Source organism: Panulirus ornatus, chromosome 19, assembly GCF_036320965.1.
Source record: "Panulirus ornatus isolate Po-2019 chromosome 19, ASM3632096v1, whole genome shotgun sequence".
Lineage (NCBI taxonomy): Eukaryota > Metazoa > Arthropoda > Malacostraca > Decapoda > Palinuridae > Panulirus > Panulirus ornatus.
The window spans coordinates 4612533-4632204 of record NC_092242.1 but is presented as its reverse complement, the minus strand read 5'-3'; the positions used below and the strand labels follow the sequence as shown (position 1 = coordinate 4632204).

Below are 19672 nucleotides of genomic sequence, written 5' to 3'. Positions count from 1 at the left end.
TATTAGAAGTATTTTTCGTGCTGATTAGATATCTAGTGTTAAAATATCGTTTACTTGTCTCTACGACATTGAATTAAGCTTTTAATTGAAGTGAATTTTATTATGTTTTCTGATGCTCTGCATCGTTTTTACTTGGTATATATCAGTGACTAAGAGCATTAAGATTTATTTTCCATGATTAATTCAATTATAGAAGTGTTTGAATATCTTATCTTTCAATTCTAAAGCAAAAAGTTTTTTGAGCTAAAAAATACCCTGAACTATTACCTTCAATTTTTGGTATTTTTCTCAGAAAAATAGGTTTCCCCTATAAACTCATTATTAGAAGTATTTTTCGTGCTGATTAGATATCTGGTTGTAAAATATCGTTTAGTCGTCTTTACGACATTGAATTACCTTTCAATTGAAGTCAATTTTAAAATATTTTCTGATGCTCTGCATTGTATTTACCGGGTATGTATCAGTGACTAAGAACATTAAGATTTATTTTCCATGATTATTTCAATTATAGAAGTGTTTGAATATCTTATCTTTCAATTTTAAAGCAAAAAGTTTTTTGAGCTAAAAAATACCCTGAACTATTACCTTCAATATTTGGCATTTTTCTCAAACAAATAGATTTCCCTTATAAACTCATTATTAGAAGTATTTTTCGTGCTGATTAGATATCTGGTGTTAAAATATCGTTTAGTCGTCTTTACGACATTGAATTAAGCTTTTAATTGAAGTCAATTTTAAGATATTTTCTGATGCTCAGCATCGTATTTACTGGGTATGTATCAGTGACTAAGAGCATTAAGATTTATTTTCCATGATTATTTCAATTATAGAAGTGTTTGAATATCTTATCTTTCAATTTTAAAGCAAAAAGTTTTTGAGCTGAAAAAATACCCTAAACTAGTACCTTCAATTTTTGGCATTTTTCTCACAAAAATAGATTTCCCTTATAAACTCATTATTAAAAATATTTCGTGCTCATTAGTTATCTGGTGTTAAAATACGTTTACTTCTCTCTACGACATTAAATTAAGATTTTGATTGAAGTCAATTTTATTATATTTTCTGGTGCTCTGCATCTTATTTACTGGGTATATGTCAGTGACTAAGAGCATTACAATTTATTTCCCATGATTAATTCAATTATAGAAGTGTTTGAATACCTTATCTTTCAATTTTAAAGCAAAAAGTTTTTTGAGCTAAAAAATATCCTGAACTATTACCTTGAATTTTTGGCATTTTTATCAGAAAAATAGATTTCCCTTATAAACTCATTATTAGAAGTATTTTTCGTGCTGATTAGATATCCGGTGTTAAAATATCGTTTACTCGTCTTTACGACATTGAATTAAGCTTTTAATTGAAGTCAATTTTAAAATATTTTCTGATGCTCTGCATCGTATTTACTGGGTATGTATCAGTGACTAAGAGCATTAAGATTTATTTTCCATGATTATTTCAATTATAAAAGTGTTTAAATATCTTATCTTTCAGTTTTAAAGCAAAAAGTTTTTTGAGCTAAAATATACCCAGAACTATTGTCTTCAGTTTTTGGTATTTTTCTCAAAAAAGTAGGTTTCCCCTATAAACTCATTATTAGAAGTATTTTTCGTGCTGATTAGATATCTAGTGTTAAAATATCGTTTACTCGTCTTTATGACATTGAATTAAGCTTTTAATTGAAGTCAATTTTATTATGTTTTCTGATGCTTAGCGTCGTTTTTACCGGATATGTATCAGTGATGAAGAGCATTAAGATTTATTTTCCATGATTGATTCAATTATAGAAGTGTTTGAATATCTTATCTTTCAATTTTAAAGCAAAAAGTTTTTTGATCTGAAAAATACCCTGAACTATTACCTTCAATTTTTGGCATTTTTCTCACAAAAATAGATTTCCCTTATAAACTAATTATTAGAAGTATTTTTCGTGCTCATTAGTTATCTGGTGTTAAAATATCGTTTACTCGTCTCTACGACATTGAATTAAGCTTTTAATTGTAGTGAATTTTATTATGTTTTCTGATGCTCTGCATCGTTTTTACTTGGTATATATCAGTGACGAAGAGCATTAAGATTTATTTTCCATGATTAATTCAATTATAGAAGTGTTTGAATATCTTATCTTTCAATTCTAAAGCAAAAAGTTTTTTGAGCTAAAAAATACCCTGAACTATTACCTTCAATTTTTGGCATTTTTCTCAGAAAAATAGGTTTCCGCTATAAACTCATTATTAGAAGTATTTTTCGTGCTGATTAGATATCTGGTGGTAAAATATCGTTTAGTCGTCTTTACGACATTGAATTACCTTTTAATTGAAGTCAAATTTAAAATATTTTCTGATGCTCTGCATTGTATTTACTGGGTATGTATCAGTGACTAAGAACATTAAGATTTATTTTCCATGATTATTTCAATTATAGAAGTGTTTGAATATCTTATCTTTCAATTTTAAAGCAAAAAGTTTTTTGAGCTAAAAAATACCCTGAACTAGTACCTTCAATTTTTGACATTTTTCTCAGAAAAATAGATTTCTCTTATAAACTCATTATTAGAAGTATTTTTCGTGCTGATTAGATATCTGGTGTTAAAATATTGTTTAGTCGTCTTTACGACATTGAATTAAGCTTTTAATTGAAGTCAATTTTAAAATATTTTCTGATGCTCAGCATCGTATTTACTGTGTATGTATCAGTGACTAAGAGCATTAAGATTTATTTTTCATGATTATTTCAATTATAGAAGTGTTTGAATATCTTATCTTTCAATTTTAAAGCAAAAAGTTTTTGAGCTGAAAAAATACCCTAAACTAGTACCTTCAATTTTTGGCATTTTTCTCAAAAATAGATTTCCCTTATAAACTCATTATTAGAAGTATTTTTCGTGCTCATTAGTTATCTGGTGTTAAAATACGTTTACCTGTCTCTACGACATTAAATTAAGCTTTTAATTGAAGTCAATTTTATTATGTTTTCTGATGCTCTGCATCGTATTTACTGGGTATATATCAGTGACTAAGAGCATTACAATTTATTTCCCATGATTAATTCAATTATAGAAGTGTTTGAATACCTTATCTTTCAATTTTAAAGCAAAAAGTTTTTTGAGCTAAAAAATATCCTGAACTATTACCTTCAATTTTTGGCATTTTTATCAGAAAAATAGATTTCCCTTATAAACTCATTATTAGAAGTATTTTTCGTGCTGATTAGATATCCGGTGTTAAAATATCGTTTACTCGTCTTTACGACATTGAATTAAGCTTTTAATTGAAGTCAATTTTAAAATATTTTCTGTTGCTCTGCATCGTATTTACTGGGTATGTATCAGTGACTAAGAGCATTACGATTTATTTTCCATGATTATTTCAATTATAAAAGTGTTTAAATATCTTATCTTTCAGTTTTAAAGCAAAAAGTTTTTTGAGCTAAAATATACCCAGAACTATTGTCTTCAGTTTTTGGTATTTTTCTCAAAAAAGTAGGTTTCCCCTATAAACTCATTATTAGAAGTATTTTTCGTGCTGATTAGATATCTAGTGTTAAAATATCATTTACTCGTCTCTACGACATTGAATTAAGCTTTTAATTGAAGTCAATTTTATTATGTTTTCTGATGCTTAGCGTCGTTTTTACCGGATATGTATCAGTGACGAAGAGCATTAAGATTTATTTTCCATGATTTTTTCAATTATAGAAGTGTTTGAATATCTTATCTTTCAATTTTAAAGCAAAAAGTTTTTTGAGCTGAAAAATACCCTGAACTATTACCTTCAATTTTTGGCATTTTTCTCACAAAAATAGATTTCCCTTATAAACTCATTATTAGAAGTATTTTTCGTGCTCATTAGTTATCTGGTGTTAAAATATCGTTTACTCGTCTCTACGACATTGAATTAAGCTTTTAATTGAAGTCAAATTTAAAATATTTTCTGATGCTCTGCATTGTATTTACTGGGTATGTATCAGTGACTAAGAACATTAAGATTTATTTTCCATGATTATTTCAATTATAGAAGTGTTTGAATATCTTCTCTTTCAATTTTAAAGCAAAAAGTTTTTTGAGCTAAAAAATACCCTGAACTATTACCTTCAATTTCTTGGCATTTTTCTCAGAAAAGTAGATTTCCCTTATAAACTCATTATTAGAAGTATTTTTCGTGCTGATTAGATATCTGGTGTTAAAATATCGTTTTGTCGACTTTACGACATTGAATTAAGCTTTTAATTGAAGTCAATTTTAAAATATTTTCTGATGCTCTGCATCGTATTTACTGGGTATGTATCAGTGACTAAGAGCATTAAGATTTATTTTCCATGATTATTTCAATTATAGAAGTGTTTGAATATCTTATCTTTCAATTTTAAAGCAAAAAGTTTTTTGAGCTGAAAAATACCCTGAACTATTACCTTCAATTTTTGGTATTTTTCTCAGAAAATAGGTTTACCCTATAAACTCATTATTAGAAGTATTTTTCGTGCTGATTAGATATCTGTTGTTAAAATATCGTTTACTCGTCTTTACGACTTTGAATTAAGCTTTTAATTGAAGTGAATTTTATTATGTTTTCTGATGTTTAGCATCGTATATACTGGATGTATATCAGGGATGAAGAGCATTAAGATTTATTTTCCATGATTATTTCAATTATAGAAGTGTTTGAATATCTTATCTTTCAATTTTAAAGCAAAAAGTTTTTTGAGCTGAAAAATACCCTGAACTATTAACTTCACTTTTTGGCATTTTTCTCACAAAAATAGATTTCCCTTATAAACTCATTATTAGAAGTACTTTTCGTTTTCATTAGTTATCTGGTGTTAAAATATCGTTTACTCATCTCTGACATGAAATTAAGCTTTTAATTGAAGTCAATTCTATTATGTTTTCTGATGCTCTGCATCGTTTTTACTGGGTATATATCAGTGACTAAGAGCATTAAGATTTATTTTCTATGATTCAAGTAATTCAATTATAGAAGTCTTTGAATATCTTATCTTTCAATTTTAAAGCTAAAAGTTTTTTGAGCTGAAAAATCCCCTGAACTATTACTCTGAATTTTTGGCATTTTTCTCAGAAAAATAGATTTCCCTTATAAATTCATTATTAGAAGAATTTTTCGTTCTGAATAGATATCTCGTGTTAAAATATCGTTTACTCATCTTTACGACATTGAATTAAGCTTTTATTGAAGTCAATTTTACAATATTTTCTGATGCTTTACATCGTATTGACTGGGTATATATCAGTGACGAAGAGCAATAAGATGTATTTTCCATGATTATTTCAATTATAGAAGTGTTTGCATGTCTTATCTTTCAATTTTAAAGCAAAAAGTTTTTTGAGCTAAAAAATACCCTGATATATTACCTTTAATTTTTGTCATTTTTCTCAGAAAAATAGATTTCCCTTATAAACTCATTATTAGAAGTATTTTTCGTGCTGATTAGATGTCTGGTGTTAAAATATCGTTTACTCGTCTCTACCACATTAAATTAAGCTTTTAATTGAAGTCAATTTTAAAATATTTTCTGATGCTCTGCATCGTATTTACTGGGTATGTATCAGTGACTAAGAGCATTAAGTTTTGTTTTCCATGATCATTTCAATTATAGAAGTGTTTGAATATCTTATCTTTCAATTTTAAAGCAAAAAGTTTTTTGAGCTAAAAAATACCCTTCAATTTTTGGCATTTTTCTCAGAAAAATAGATTTCCCTTATAAACTCAGTATCAGAAGTATTTTTCGTGCTGAATAGATATCTGGTGTTAAAATATCGTGTACTCATCTTTACAACATTGAATTAAGCTTTTAATTGAAGTCAATTAAGATGTTTTCTGGTGCTTTGCATCGTATTTTCTGAGCATTTATCGGTGGCTAAGAGCAATATGATATATTTTCCATGATTATTTCAAGTATAGAAGTGTTTGGATATCTTATCTTTGATTTTTAGAGCAAAAAGTTTTTTTGAGCTAAAAAATGCCCTGATCTATCACCTTCATTATTGGGGAATTTTCTGAGAAAAATTGATATCCTTTAAAAACTCATTATAAGAAGTATCTTTCATGCTGAATACAAATCTGGTGTTGAAATATTATTTAGTCATCTTTACAACATTCAATTAAGCTTTTAATATAAATAAATTTTAAAATGCTTTCTGATCCTTTGCATTGTATTTCCTCGGTATGTATCAGTGTCTTAGAGCATTATGATATATTTTCCATGATTATATCAAGTATAGACGTGTTTGAATATATTATCATTCCATTTTGAAACAGAGAGTTGTTTGAGCTAAAGAATACCTTCACTTTTTGGCATTTTTCTTAGAAAAATCTATTTCCTTTAAAAATGCATTTTTCTTAGAAAAGTGGATATCCTTTTAAAACTCATTATTAGAAGTATTTTTCATGCTGAATACAATTCTGGTGTTCAAATATAGTTTATTCATCTTTATGACATTCATTTAAGCTCTTCAATGAAGTCAGTTTTGAAATATTTTTGGTCCTTTTCATCGTATATACTGGGTATGTATTGGTGACTAAGAGAACTTTGATATATTTTCCATTGTTATATCAAGTATAAAAGTGTTTGAATATCTCATGTTTCAATTTTGAAACAAAAAGTTTATGAGCTGAAACATACCCTGAACTATATATTATATATTACCTTCAATTTTTGGCATTTTCCTAATGAAAATTGACTTTCCTTAAAACCTCATCATAATATGTATTTTTCATGCTGAATACAAATCCGGTGTTAGGATATTATTGTCTTCTTTACGAAATTTAATTAAGCTTATAATTGAAGTCAATTTTAAGATATTTTCTGGTCCATAGCATTATATTTTCTGGGTATGTATTGGTGACTAAGAGCATTATGATATATTTTCCATGATTACTTCAAGTATAGAAGTGTTTGAATATTTTATCTTTCAATTCTAAAACAAGAAGTTTTGAGCTAAAAATACCTTGAACTATTACCTTCAATTTTTGGTATTTTCCTTTAAAAACTCATTATGAGAAGTATTTTTCATGCTGAAGACAAATCTGGTGTTAAAATAATGTTTAGTCCTTTTAATGAGACTTAATTAAGCTGTAAAATGAAGTCAATTTAGAATTATTTCTGCTCCATTTCATCATATTAAATGAGAATGTATCAGTAAATAAGAGCATTATGATATATTTTCCATGATTATTTCAAGTATAGAAACAAAAAGTATTTTTAGCTAAAAAACACCCCTAACTATTCGGGCGGATCTAGAGGAAATAGTGCCTATGCCAAGAACTAAAATTGCACCCCTGACTTGATTAAAAATATACATACAGTGTATGTATATAAAAATATATACAGTATAATTATAAACTGTTCAGGAGTTAAGCCAAACTTAGATATATATGAACTTTTAAAGACTTAAAGTTAAAGACTTTTTGATCAAAATTGTAATGTAGAAACGGTAATGCAACTGATAGTAGCAAAATATTACTTATAGTTGAAAAGTAGGCTAATTTCATTTTTATTTCACAAAACCAAATTATTAGAAATATCAGTCGAGTAGCATATGTCAAAAAACAGGCCTGTTGAATGGCGCCCCACTTCAAGTGGCGCCCAGTGCACCTGCCCTACCTGCCATACCCTAGATACGCCTCTGAAGTTTATACAATAGAATAAAGTAGGCTCTCTAGGTGTATCGCTGACCAACAAATATAGATATCTCAGTTTTGATGGTAGGGTGCACCATGATTTTGTGTAATATAAAGTAATGAATGTGGTCAGTGATGTGTGTTGTTTACACTCATAAGGAATCTAGAGGTCGCCCACACTATCTGCATTAGTAAGAGCCTCAGATTTAGTGAACGTTACATTCCAAAGTTGTTTGAACTCGAGCAGCTAATTGTACTCAGGGAAACTTAGCTATATGCAGATGAAGTGCTCAGGACAAATAGGCTTTCCTATTGCTTAACTGCACTTTTTTATTTCCTCTACATGTATGTGTCAGGGTAGGTGAGAGAAGCCATGCAAAGATTTCAATATTCTTATGTTTAACTCTTTTGGTGTGCGGTTAATTTTTGACCTCCAGTAGCATGAAAAAGATAAAAGTTTTTCTTTTAGTTTTGAATAGGTGCACTAAAATACAGAAGTGAGACAGCCATTAATAATTTAGGAAAATTGTGCATGCTTGTACAAGATATACATGGAAGGATTGATGTAAATGTCAATTGATGTCCTTTCACTATAAGGGTTAAGAACTTCATTAAATGTCAGAATAGCAGGGTTTAAGGGAAGTTTCTTTAAGTATTATCTTGAGAAGAGGTATTATCATAATAATTTTTGTTTTTCAGGTGAAGTAGAAAAGAGGAAGACATTGTTTGAATAAGTAAGAAATCTTTAACATATTTGATTTTCAGGAGCTCAAATTCATTCTAAGTCTTCTAAATTCCTGTTAAAACCAGATCTTGGTGTAACATTAAGTGAAGTAATATACTAGATGTGGCTCATAGCTCAGTAAAACCATACCTTACACACTATTTTTTCTTAACAAGTTGCCAATAATATAAATGATGAAAGTAAAGTACAAGAAGACTGTATCCATCAGAACTTAATTTGTCACCTTTTTCCAGATGGTCAAGTATGTCAGCTCAGGCACGTGCCAAGCACATTTTGAAGGTGGCAGATCTTCTAGAGTCCCAGTTAGAGGAGTTTGCTGTGGCTGAGTCTCAGGACCAGGGCAAACCTCTCTGGCTGGCCAGGACCATGGATATACCCAGGGCTGTGCTCAACCTAAGACACTTTGCTCATGCCATCCCTCACCACCTTAACACGTAGGTCTCTTGATACAACTTGTATTGGTAAGAGATTTGATGATCGAATAATGATTTAAGCATCTTTATTACCATTCTTCTAAGTTCAGATATTCAGTGCTCATTAGCATTGAAGAGAAAAGGGGAAAGTGTTATTTGGGATTAGCTTGAATAGTAAGTAGTTGATTGTACTGTGTAGATAGACTCCCAGTCTTTTGATAAGCAATAAAGGTTCAGTTTAGTTTCAATTTTAATTAATTGTTAGTAGCATTATTTCAGCCATTGTTGTGAACTGTCTGCTTGTGTCCCTGCCTACACAAACTCATGATATGCCCACATTTACTGCTTCCAATAGATTCTATTTGAGGACCAGCTACATGAGGATTGATCCTCATGATAATTCCAATCCTAAAACAGTGAAGTTGTGTAATTCTCTTCCTTTTTTTTGTCTTTATCTCATAATACATCTTCTAGATAGGCTTTAGCCTACAAACTCATAAGGGGCTATAGTTAGTCTCATTCTTTCTCTTGTGCTGGCCTAGACTGTGGCATGATTTTGCCTGTGTCATGTCACTTGATATAAGACAAGACACAGTCATTTGCAGTGTGCATTTCATTGATGCTGTTTCCTTCAGAGTTGCTTGATTGATGCTATTTTGTCAGTAAGTGAGTTATACGGTATAGTTCACCTGCCTCATCCATGAAACTAACTTCTTTGTTCACACCACCCTCACACACAAATTCCTCCTTTAATTAAGAAATATTCCCCTGGCATCGTTATCTGCAATACCTTTAACCCTAAGTAATGCTCTCATTGCATTTGCCCATTTGTTCCATGGACTACTTTTCCTATTTTGTCTCATCAGCCATACTGATATAAATACTCCTCAGCATCTCATTTGTCATACATCCCACTTGGCCATACCTTTTAGGAAGGCTTTGGTCCTTTTGTCTTTCTAACAGTTTGTTCATACCATGTATAAAGTTTATCTTACAATTGTTCCAATAACTGCATGAAATACTCATCAACCAGTGTTATTGTGTCCTTATTTAAACCAACTTGAGATAAGCATCCCATTATACAGCTTTGTACACACTTAAGAACCAATTATTTCTTTTCAGTTTCTGAAAGGAAAACATTCTTACATAAATCTTACATCATTGCTGTTGTTGAATCATCAGATACAGTACCACTTTTCAAGTTACTTTACACAGTTTTTTGAGCAGGTTCAACTACAGCTTCACTTAGACATTGCATCTCACTTTTTATTCGATTTACATCTCAAGCTTTTCCATTTTTTAGTTGTGTTACTGCTTTTCTCACCTTTGTAGTTTGTCTGTGCATTATACATACTGCATACTCCCTTAAGTCAGATTCTGCTGTTTTGGAATTGCAAGCCTTCCCCTGAGAATTGGATATTCTAGCACTTTTCAACCTTTGGGGCTGGGATCTCCTTTTCTGTGAAATTGTGTCTTGCAGGAGGTGCCTGTGACCTCGGCCTTCCTTGCTTTGTCACAAAACTTTTCGTTTCAGTTATGGTTATCTTGAATGTTTTCTCAGTTTTTTCTGTATTAAATTATAGATTCATGTGTTTTTAGTATTAGAACACCATCATTCTATTAAGTTGAAGAATTCCTACAGTTCTCTGACCAAAATGTTTGGGAATCTTTTCATGTTACCCAGATATAAGTAGTACCTTCTTTGAAAGTAGTGTTTATGAGAACATTAGGTAGATATAGTCATTAGGAACATTAAGTAAAAGCCTCTGGAAACACTGCACTAGAGTTGCCCTCTGCTGGTGGCCTGTTAAGGGCTAAGAAGTGGCACTGGAGTTCACCAGTTATAGATACTCTTTTGTTATGGCCACCCCCTTGAGGGATTTCCCAAACAGAATGGGCATCAGAGACATAGATATATAGATAGATAGATAGATGAGAACAGTTGGTCAGAATGAACATATTCATTGTAGAGAGGCATAAAATTTCTTAAATTTTGTTGTTTTGTTGTTGCAGCTCAAATGTGCAAACTGAGGCAGGTGTAGTGAACTATACTCTTAGAGAACCAGTAGGTGTTGCTGGTCTTGTTAGTCCTTGGAACCTACCACTGTACCTTCTTACTTTCAAGCTTGCTCCAGCTGTTATGTGTGGCAACACTGTTGTTGCCAAACCATCAGAAATGACGTCTGTTACTGCTTATAAGTTCTGCAAAGTTCTCCAAGATGCAGGTAAGGAATGTTTTGGCCTGTTTTGGAGCTATGTAGTTAAGGAAGTAGACAGATCACTGCATTATCATGGATTTACATTAACACAGTGTCTCATTATTTATTGAGGATGATCATCCATATCACTATTCATTTGTTTGGACTTAAGTATTTTTCACAAGTGCTTACCACCATATTGTTGTCTCCCTAGAAAAGTTTCACTTTTTGAAGAAAGTATCTGGCTGAACACTTAGTACTAGATCAGAAGATAGGTTTGCAGTAGAAGGAGCAAGTTTATTGAAGAATCTACATTAAATATGACATACTATAGATATCAAAGACCAGGAAACTAGTATTGTACAAAAGTTACAAGCTGGAATTGTATATGAGAGTTATATCCATGATATTTTATGGTGATTTGATAATGCCATTAGATTATATATTAACCTTGTTATGCAGATTTCCCTGCTGGTGTGATCAACATAGTATTTGGGTTGGGTCCATCAGCAGGGGAGGCCCTTGTTGTCCATCCTGATGTCCCCTTAGTGTCTTTCACTGGCTCCACAGCTACTGGTAAACACATAGCTGAAGTTACTGCTCCCATGTTCAAGAAGTTATCACTTGAGGTATTTTATCAGTGCTCATTATGTGAAATTAGTGCATGGTGTTAAGAGGAGTCTTTGTAGGGATGGAGGACAGCTGAAAAAGTATTTTTGATGTTTCTATGGATATGTATATGATTGTTTCAGCAGAAAATGGCAATAGAAGTAATCAAAACATATTGAATTTTATATTCAGAAATATATTTTTGTTTTTTAAAACATTTATAGTTTATCGATAGTAATGTTTGTAAGTGCAGTCATTTACTGGATAACAAACATTTACATGATAGTCCTAGATCAAGAGCACATGAAGTGGTAGTAGATATTGACAGACTTCTCTAAAAAGCCCTACATAACTCATTACATGATAGTCCTAGATCAAGAGCACATGAAGTGGTAGTAGATATTGACAGACTTCTCTAAAAAGCCCTACATAACTCAAGATTGTGATGAGTCTGGTACATTTAGCTTATGGCTGGGCTAGGTACAGTTAGAATGTAAGCAGGGAGTTACGTAGGAGATGTTTCAGGGTTTGGCTCTGGAAGCTAATCGTAGGGATCAGAAACATGTTAGAAAATTTTGTCAAGTGTTTTTTAGTTGCATTAATCTGTAGATTCCCATGATTGTTTTGATTTATGAAGCAATGAAATTTAAGATCAATGAAAAGTTCCCAGGACTAACAGATTGTTTTGATTTATGAAGCAGTGAAATTTAAGATTAATGAAAAGTTCCCAGGACTGAACAGATTATTGAGCTTTGACTCATCCTTATTTCATATTGATATTTTTACCTCATATGGATGTCTCTGCTGCAGATGGGTGGAAAAAATGCTGCTGTGGTATTCAGCGACTGTGATTTGGAAGCTTGTTTAAATACTCTCAAGAGAAGTTCCTTCATCAATCAAGGACAGGTAAGCATCGCAAGATATAGTTCAATAAACCATATATCTGACTGCAGTACATGCATTTGGGCAGTGGATATAAAGTGTTATGAATGTTTTTGTGTGTGGAAAAAGGTGAGAACAAAGGAGGTAAGGGGAGTGGGGGAAGAAGGGATGTATTTAGGGAAACAGTGATGGCTTGCGCAAAAGATGCTTGTGGCATGAGAAGTGTGGGAAGTGGGTTGATTAGAAAGGGTAGTGAGTGGTGGGATGAAGAAGTAAGATTATTAGTGAAAGAGAAGAGAGTGGCATTTGGACAATTTTTGCAGGGAAAAAATGCAAATGAGTGGGAGATGTATAAAAGAAAGAGACAGGAGGTCAGGAGAAAGGTGCAAGAGGTGAAAAAGAGTGCAAATGAGAGTTGGGGTGAGAGAGTATCATTAAATTTTAAGGAGAATAAAAAGATGTTCTGGAAGGAGGTAAATAAAGTGCGTAAGACAAGGGAGCAAATGGGAACTTCAGTGAAGGGGGCTAATGGGGAGGTGATAACAAGTAGTGGTGATGTGAGAAGGAGGTGGAGTGATTATTTTGAAGGTTTGTTGAATGTTTGATGATAGAGTGGCAGATATAGGGTGTTTTGGTCGAGGTGGTGTGCAAAGTGAGAGGGTTAGGGAAAATGATTTGGTAAACAGAGAAGAGGTAGTAAAAGCTTTGCGGAAAATGAAAGCAGGCAAGGCAGCAGGTTTGGATGGTATTGCAGTGGAATTGATTAAAAAAGGGGGTGACTGTATTGTTGACTGGTTGGTAAGGTTATTTAATGTATGTATGATTCATGGTGAGGTGCCTGAGGATTGGCGGAATGCTTGCATAGTGCCATTGTACAAAGGCAAAGGGAATAAGAGTGAGTGCTCAAATTACAGAGGTATAAGTTTGTTGAGTATTCCTGGTAAATTATATGGGAGGGTATTGATTGAGAGGGTGAAGGCATGTACAGAGCATCAGATTGGGGAAGAGCAGTGTGGTTTCAGAAGTGGTAGAGGATGTGTGGATCAGGTGTTTGCTTTGAAGAATGTATGTGAGAAATACTTAGAAAAGCAAATGGATTTGTATGTAGCATTTATGGATCTGGAGAAGGCATATGATAGAGTTGATAGAGATGCTCTGTGGAAGGTATTAAGAATATATGGTGTGGGAGGCAAGTTGTTAGAAGCAGTGAAAAGTTTTTATCGAGGATGTAAGGCATGTGTACATGTAGGAAGAGAGGAAAGTGATTTGTTCTCAGTGAATGTAGCTTTGCGGCAGGGGTGTGTGATGTCTCCATGGTTGTTTAATTTGTTTTTGTATGAGGTTGTTAGGGAGGTGAATGCAAGAGTTTCGGAAAGAGAGGCAAGTATGCAGTCTGTTGTGGATGAGAGAGCTTGGGAAGTGAGTCAGTTGTTGTTCGCTGATGATACAGCGCTGGTGGCTGATTTATGTGAGAAACTGCAGAAGCTGGTGACTGAGTTTGGTAAAGTGTGTGAAAGAAGAAAGTTAAGAGTAAATGTGAATAAGAGCAAGGTTATTAGGTACAGTAGGGTTGAGGGTCAAGTCAATTGGGAGGTAAGTTTGAATGGAGAAAAACTGGAGGAAGTAAAGTGTTTTAGATATCTGAGAGTGGATCTGGCAGCGGATGGAACCATGGAAGCGGAAGTGAATCATAGGGGGGGGAGGGGGGGGGCGAAAATTCTGGGAGCCTTGAAGAATGTTTGGAAGTTGAGAACATTATTTCGGAAAGCAAAAATGGGTATGTTTGAAGGAATAGTGGTTCCAACAATGTTGTATGATTGCGAGGCGTGGGCTATGGATAGGGTTGTGCGCAGGAGGGTGGATGTGCTGGAAATGAGATGTTTGAGGACAATGTGTGGTGTGAGGTGGTTTGATCGAGTAAGTAATGTAAGGGTAAGAGAGATGTGTAGAAATAAAAAGAGTGTGGTTGAGAGAGCAGAAGAGGGTGTTTTGAAATGGTTTGGTCACATGGAGAGAATGAGTGAGGAAAGATTGACCAAGAGGATATATGTGTTGGAGGTGGAGGGAATGAGAAGTGGGAGACCAAATTGGAGGTGGAAAGATGGAGTGAAAAAGATTTTGAGTGATTGGGGCCTAAACATGCAGGAGGGTGAAAGGAGGGCAAGGAATAGAGTGAATTGGAATGATGTGGTATACCGGGGTCGACGTGCTGTCAGTGGATTGAACCAGGGTATGTGAAGCGTCTAGGGTGAACCATGGAAAGTTCTGTGGGGCCTGGATGTGGAAAGGGAGCTGTGGTTTCGGTGCATTATTACATGACAGCTAGAGACTGAGTGTGAATGAATGGGGCCTTTGTTGTCTTTTCCTAGTGCTACCCCGCACACATGAGGGGTGAGGGGGTTGTTATTCCATGTGTGGCGGGGTGGCGATGGGAATAAATAAAGGCAGGCAGTATGAATTATGTACATGTATATATATGTATATGTCTGTGTGTGTATATATATGTGTACATTGAGATGTATAGGTATGTATATTTGCGTGTGTGGACATGTATGTATATACATGTGTATGGGGGTGGGTTGGGCCATTCTTCCGTCTGTTTCCTTGCGCTTCCTCGCTAACGCGGGAGACAGTGACAAAGCAAAATGAAATAAATAATAGAAATATATATATATATATATTTTTTTTTTTTTTTTTTTTTTTTTTTTTTTTTTCCAAAAGAAGGAACAGAGAATTGGGCCAGGTGAGGGTATTCCCTCAAAGGCCCAGTCCTCTGTTCTTAACGCTACCTCGCTAATGCGGGAAATGGCGAATAGTTTGAAAGAAAAGAAGATATATATATATATATATATATATATATATATATATATATATATATATATATATATATATATATATATATATATTCTTTTTTCTTTTAAACTATTCGCCATTTCCCGCGTTAGCGAGGTAGCGTTAGGAACAGAGGACTGGGCCTTTTTTGGAATATCCTCACCTGGCCCCCTCTGTTCCTTCTTTTGGAAAAAATAAATCAAGAGGGGAGGATTTCCAGCCCCCCGCTCCCTCCCCTTTTAGTCGCCTTCTACGACACGCAGGGAATACGTGGGAAGTATTCTTAATCCCCTATCCCCAGGGATAATATATATATATATGACAGAGTGGCAGATATAGGGTGTTTTGGTCGAGGTGGTGTGCAAAGTGAGAGGGTTAGGGAAAATGATTTGGTAAACAGAGAAGAGGTAGTAAAAGCTTTGTGGAAGATGAAAGCCGGCAAGGCAGCAGGTTTGGATGGTATTGCAGTGGAATTTATTAAAAAAGGGGGTGACTGTATTGTTGACTGGTTGGTAAGGTTATTTAATGTATGTATGACTCATGGTGAGGTGCCTGAGGATTGGCGGAATGTGTGCATAGTGCCATTGTACAAAGGCAAAGGGGATAAGAGTGAGTGCTCAAATTACAGAGGTATAAGTTTGTTGAGTATTCCTGGTAAATTATATGGGAGGGTATTGATTGAGAGGGTGAAGGCATGTACAGAGCATCAGATTGGGGAAGAGCAGTGTGGTTTCAGAAGTGGTAGAGGATGTGTGGATCAGGTGTTTGCTTTGAAGAATGTATGTGAGAAATACTTAGAAAAGCAAATGGATTTGTATGTAGCATTTATGGATCTGGAGAAGGCATATGATAGAGTTGATAGAGATGCTCTGTGGAAGGTATTAAGAATATATGGTGTGGGAGGCAAGTTGTTAGAAGCAGTGAAAAGTTTTTATCGAGGATGTAAGGCATGTGTACGTGTAGGAAGAGAGGAAAGTGATTGGTTCTCAGTGAATGTAGGTTTGCGGCAGGGGTGTGTGATGTCTCCATGGTTGTTTAATTTGTTTATGGATGGGGTTGTTAGGGAGGTAAATGCAAGAGTCCTGGAAAGAGGGGCAAGTATGAAGTCTGTTGGGGATGAGAGAGCTTGGGAAGTGAGTCAGTTGTTGTTCGCTGATGATACAGCGCTGGTGGCTGATTCATGTGAGAAACTGCAGAAGCTGGTGACTGAGTTTGGTAAAGTGTGTGGAAGAAGAAAGTTAAGAGTAAATGTGAATAAGAGCAAGGTTATTAGGTACAGTAGGGTTGAGGGTCAAGTCAATTGGGAGGTGAGTTTGAATGGAGAAAAACTGGAGGAAGTGAAGTGTTTTAGATATCTGGGAGTGGATCTGTCAGCGGATGGAACCATGGAAGCGGAAGTGGATCATAGGGTGGGGGAGGGGGCGAAAATTTTGGGAGCCTTGAAAAATGTGTGGAAGTCGAGAACATTATCTCGGAAAGCAAAAATGGGTATGTTTGAAGGAATAGTGGTTCCAACAATGTTGTATGGCTGCGAGGCGTGGGCTATGGATAGAGTTGTGCGCAGGAGGATGGATGTGCTGGAAATGAGATGTTTGAGGACAATGTGTGGTGTGAGGTGGTTTGATCGAGTAAGTAACGTAAGGGTAAGAGAGATGTGTGGAAATAAAAAGAGCGTGGTTGAGAGAGCAGAAGAGGGTGTTTTGAAATGGTTTGGGCACATGGAGAGAATGAGTGAGGAAAGATTGACCAAGAGGATATATGTGTCGTAGGTGGAGGGAACGAGGAGAAGAGGGAGACCAAATTGGAGGTGGAAAGATGGAGTGAAAAGGATTTTGTGTGATCGGGGCCTGAACATGCAGGAGGGTGAAAGGAGGGCAAGGAATAGAGTGAATTGGAGCGATGTGGTATACAGGGGTTGACGTGCTGTCAGTGGAGTGAATCAAGGCATGTGAAGCGTCTGGGGTAAACCATGGAAAGCTGTGTAGGTATGTATATTTGCGTGTGTGGACGTGTGTATGTACATGTGTATGGGGGGGGGGGGGCCATTTCTTTCGTCTGTTTCCTTGCGCTACCTCGCAAACGCGGGAGACAGCGACAAAGTATAAAAAAAAAGAAAAAAAAAAATATATATATATATATATATATATATATATATATATATATATATATATATATATATATATATATATATTTTTTATTCATATTCATACTATTCGCCATTTCCCGCAATAGCGAGGTAGCGTTAAGAACAGAGGACTGGGCCTTTGAGGGAATATCCTCACCTGGCCCCCTTCTCTGTTCCTTCTTTTGGAAAATTAAAAGAAACCCAGAGGGGAGGATTTCCAGCCCCCCGCTCCCTTCCCTTTTAGTCGCCTTCTACGACACGCAGGGAATACGTGGGAAGTATTCTTTCTCCCCTATCCCCAGGGATATATATATATATATATATATATATATATATATATATATATATATATATATATATATATATATTTTTTTTTTTTTTTTTTTTTTTTTTTGCCGCTGTCTCCCGCATTTGCGAGGTAGCGCAAGGTAACAGACGAAAGAAATGGCCCAACCCACCCCCATACACATGTATATACATAAGTCCACACACGCAAATATACATACCTACACAGCTTTCCATTGTTTACCCCAGACACTTCACATGCCCTGATTCAATCCACTGACAGCACGTCAACCCCGGTATACCACATCGATCCAGTTCACTCTATTCCTTGCCCTCCTTTCACCCTCCTGCATGTTCAGGCCCCGATCACACGAAATCTTTTTCACTCCATCTTTCCACCTCCAATTTGGTCTCCCACTTCTCCTCGTTCCCTCCACCTCCGACACATATATCCTCTTGGTCAATCTTTCCTCACTCATTCTCTCCATGTGCCCAAACCATTTCAAAACACCCTCTTCTGCTCTCTCAACCATGCTCTTTTTATTTCCACACATCTCTCTTACCCTTATGTTACTTACTCAATCAAACCACCTCACACCACACATTGTACTCAAACATCTCATTTCCAGCACATCCATCCTCCTGCGCACAACTCTATCCATAACCCACGCCTCGCAACCATACAACATTGTTGGAACCACTATTCCTTCAAACATACCCATTTTTGCTTTCCGAGATAATGTTCTCGACTTCCACACATTCTTCAAGGCTCCCAGGATTTTCACCCCCTCCCCCACCCTATGATCCACTTACGCTTCCATGGTTCCATCCGCTGCCAGATCCACTCCCAGATATCTAAAACACTTTACTTCCTCCAGTTTTGCTCCATTCAAACTTACCTCCCAATTGACTTGACCCTCAACCCTACTGTACCTAATAACCTTGCTCTTATTCACATTTACTCTTAACTTTCTTCTTTCACACACTTTACCAAACTCAGTCACCAGCTTCTGCAGTTTCTCACATGAATCAGCCACCAGCGCTGTATCGTCAGCGAACAACAACTGACTCACTTCCCAAGCTCTCTCATCCCCAACAGACTTCATATATATATATATATATATATATATATATATATATATATATATATATATATATATATATATATATATATATTTCTTTCTTGTATCTCCCCTGATGTGATTATTACATGAAAGTGCACTTGGGAACTTATTGTGTTTCATTTTCCCCATGGACAGTATGAATTATGTACATGTTACGAACTCAATACTTATTAAGGTCGCCAGTAACATATGTTACAAATACTACTGATCCTTGTCTTGCAAGGACGTTATAGATTTGTCAAGTTGCACAACTCAGGATAACACAATAATAAAGTTATGGGATTGAATTAAAGACCAGCATTACATTAAATCTACTTATAATGAAAGAATTCAAGTGTACAAAGATAGGCACATAAATCAAGCATGAATCATTACGTTAACACTGAAAGTGAGTTTAACATTGAACATGAGATAACATTCCAGATAAGATTTCAAGCCAGGAGATCTCTTTCTTGTGACACTTAGTTGCGCTTGACGTGACACAATGAACTTCATCGTTACACTTATCTAAACCTGATGTAACACAGTAAACACTTATAGCACAACACTCGGGTAATGGGCTTATAGCACAGCAGGGGTAACGGGCTTATTACACAGCACTCGGGTAACGGGCTTATAGCACAGCAGGGCTATACAGCAGGGGACACCACCCACCTCGCTGGGATGGAGAGAGAGAAATCGAATCTCAGCGGGTGTAGTGGGTACAAGAAGACAAGCGTTCACCCTTGCTGCTATAAACCTTACATTTTGATTGGCTATAGAAAAATAAGCAATTCTTATTGGTTGGAGGGTCCCAGAGTCTCGGCGTAGTTACACTCTTCGGTT

The 19672-nt window shown here is 34.9% G+C and overlaps 1 protein-coding gene across 1 annotated transcript in view; it reads left to right on the top strand.

Annotated features, from left to right (window-relative positions):
- LOC139755342 (2-aminomuconic semialdehyde dehydrogenase-like) overlaps window positions 1-19672 on the top strand; it is a 72131-nt gene that overhangs the window by 32418 nt on the left and 20041 nt on the right. Inside the window, exons 3-6 of the mRNA XM_071673506.1 lie at window positions 8613-8813; window positions 10806-11017; window positions 11453-11619; window positions 12410-12505. Coding sequence (XP_071529607.1) covers window positions 8613-8813; window positions 10806-11017; window positions 11453-11619; window positions 12410-12505 — 676 coding nt within the window. The remainder of the gene's footprint in view (window positions 1-8612; window positions 8814-10805; window positions 11018-11452; window positions 11620-12409; window positions 12506-19672) is intronic.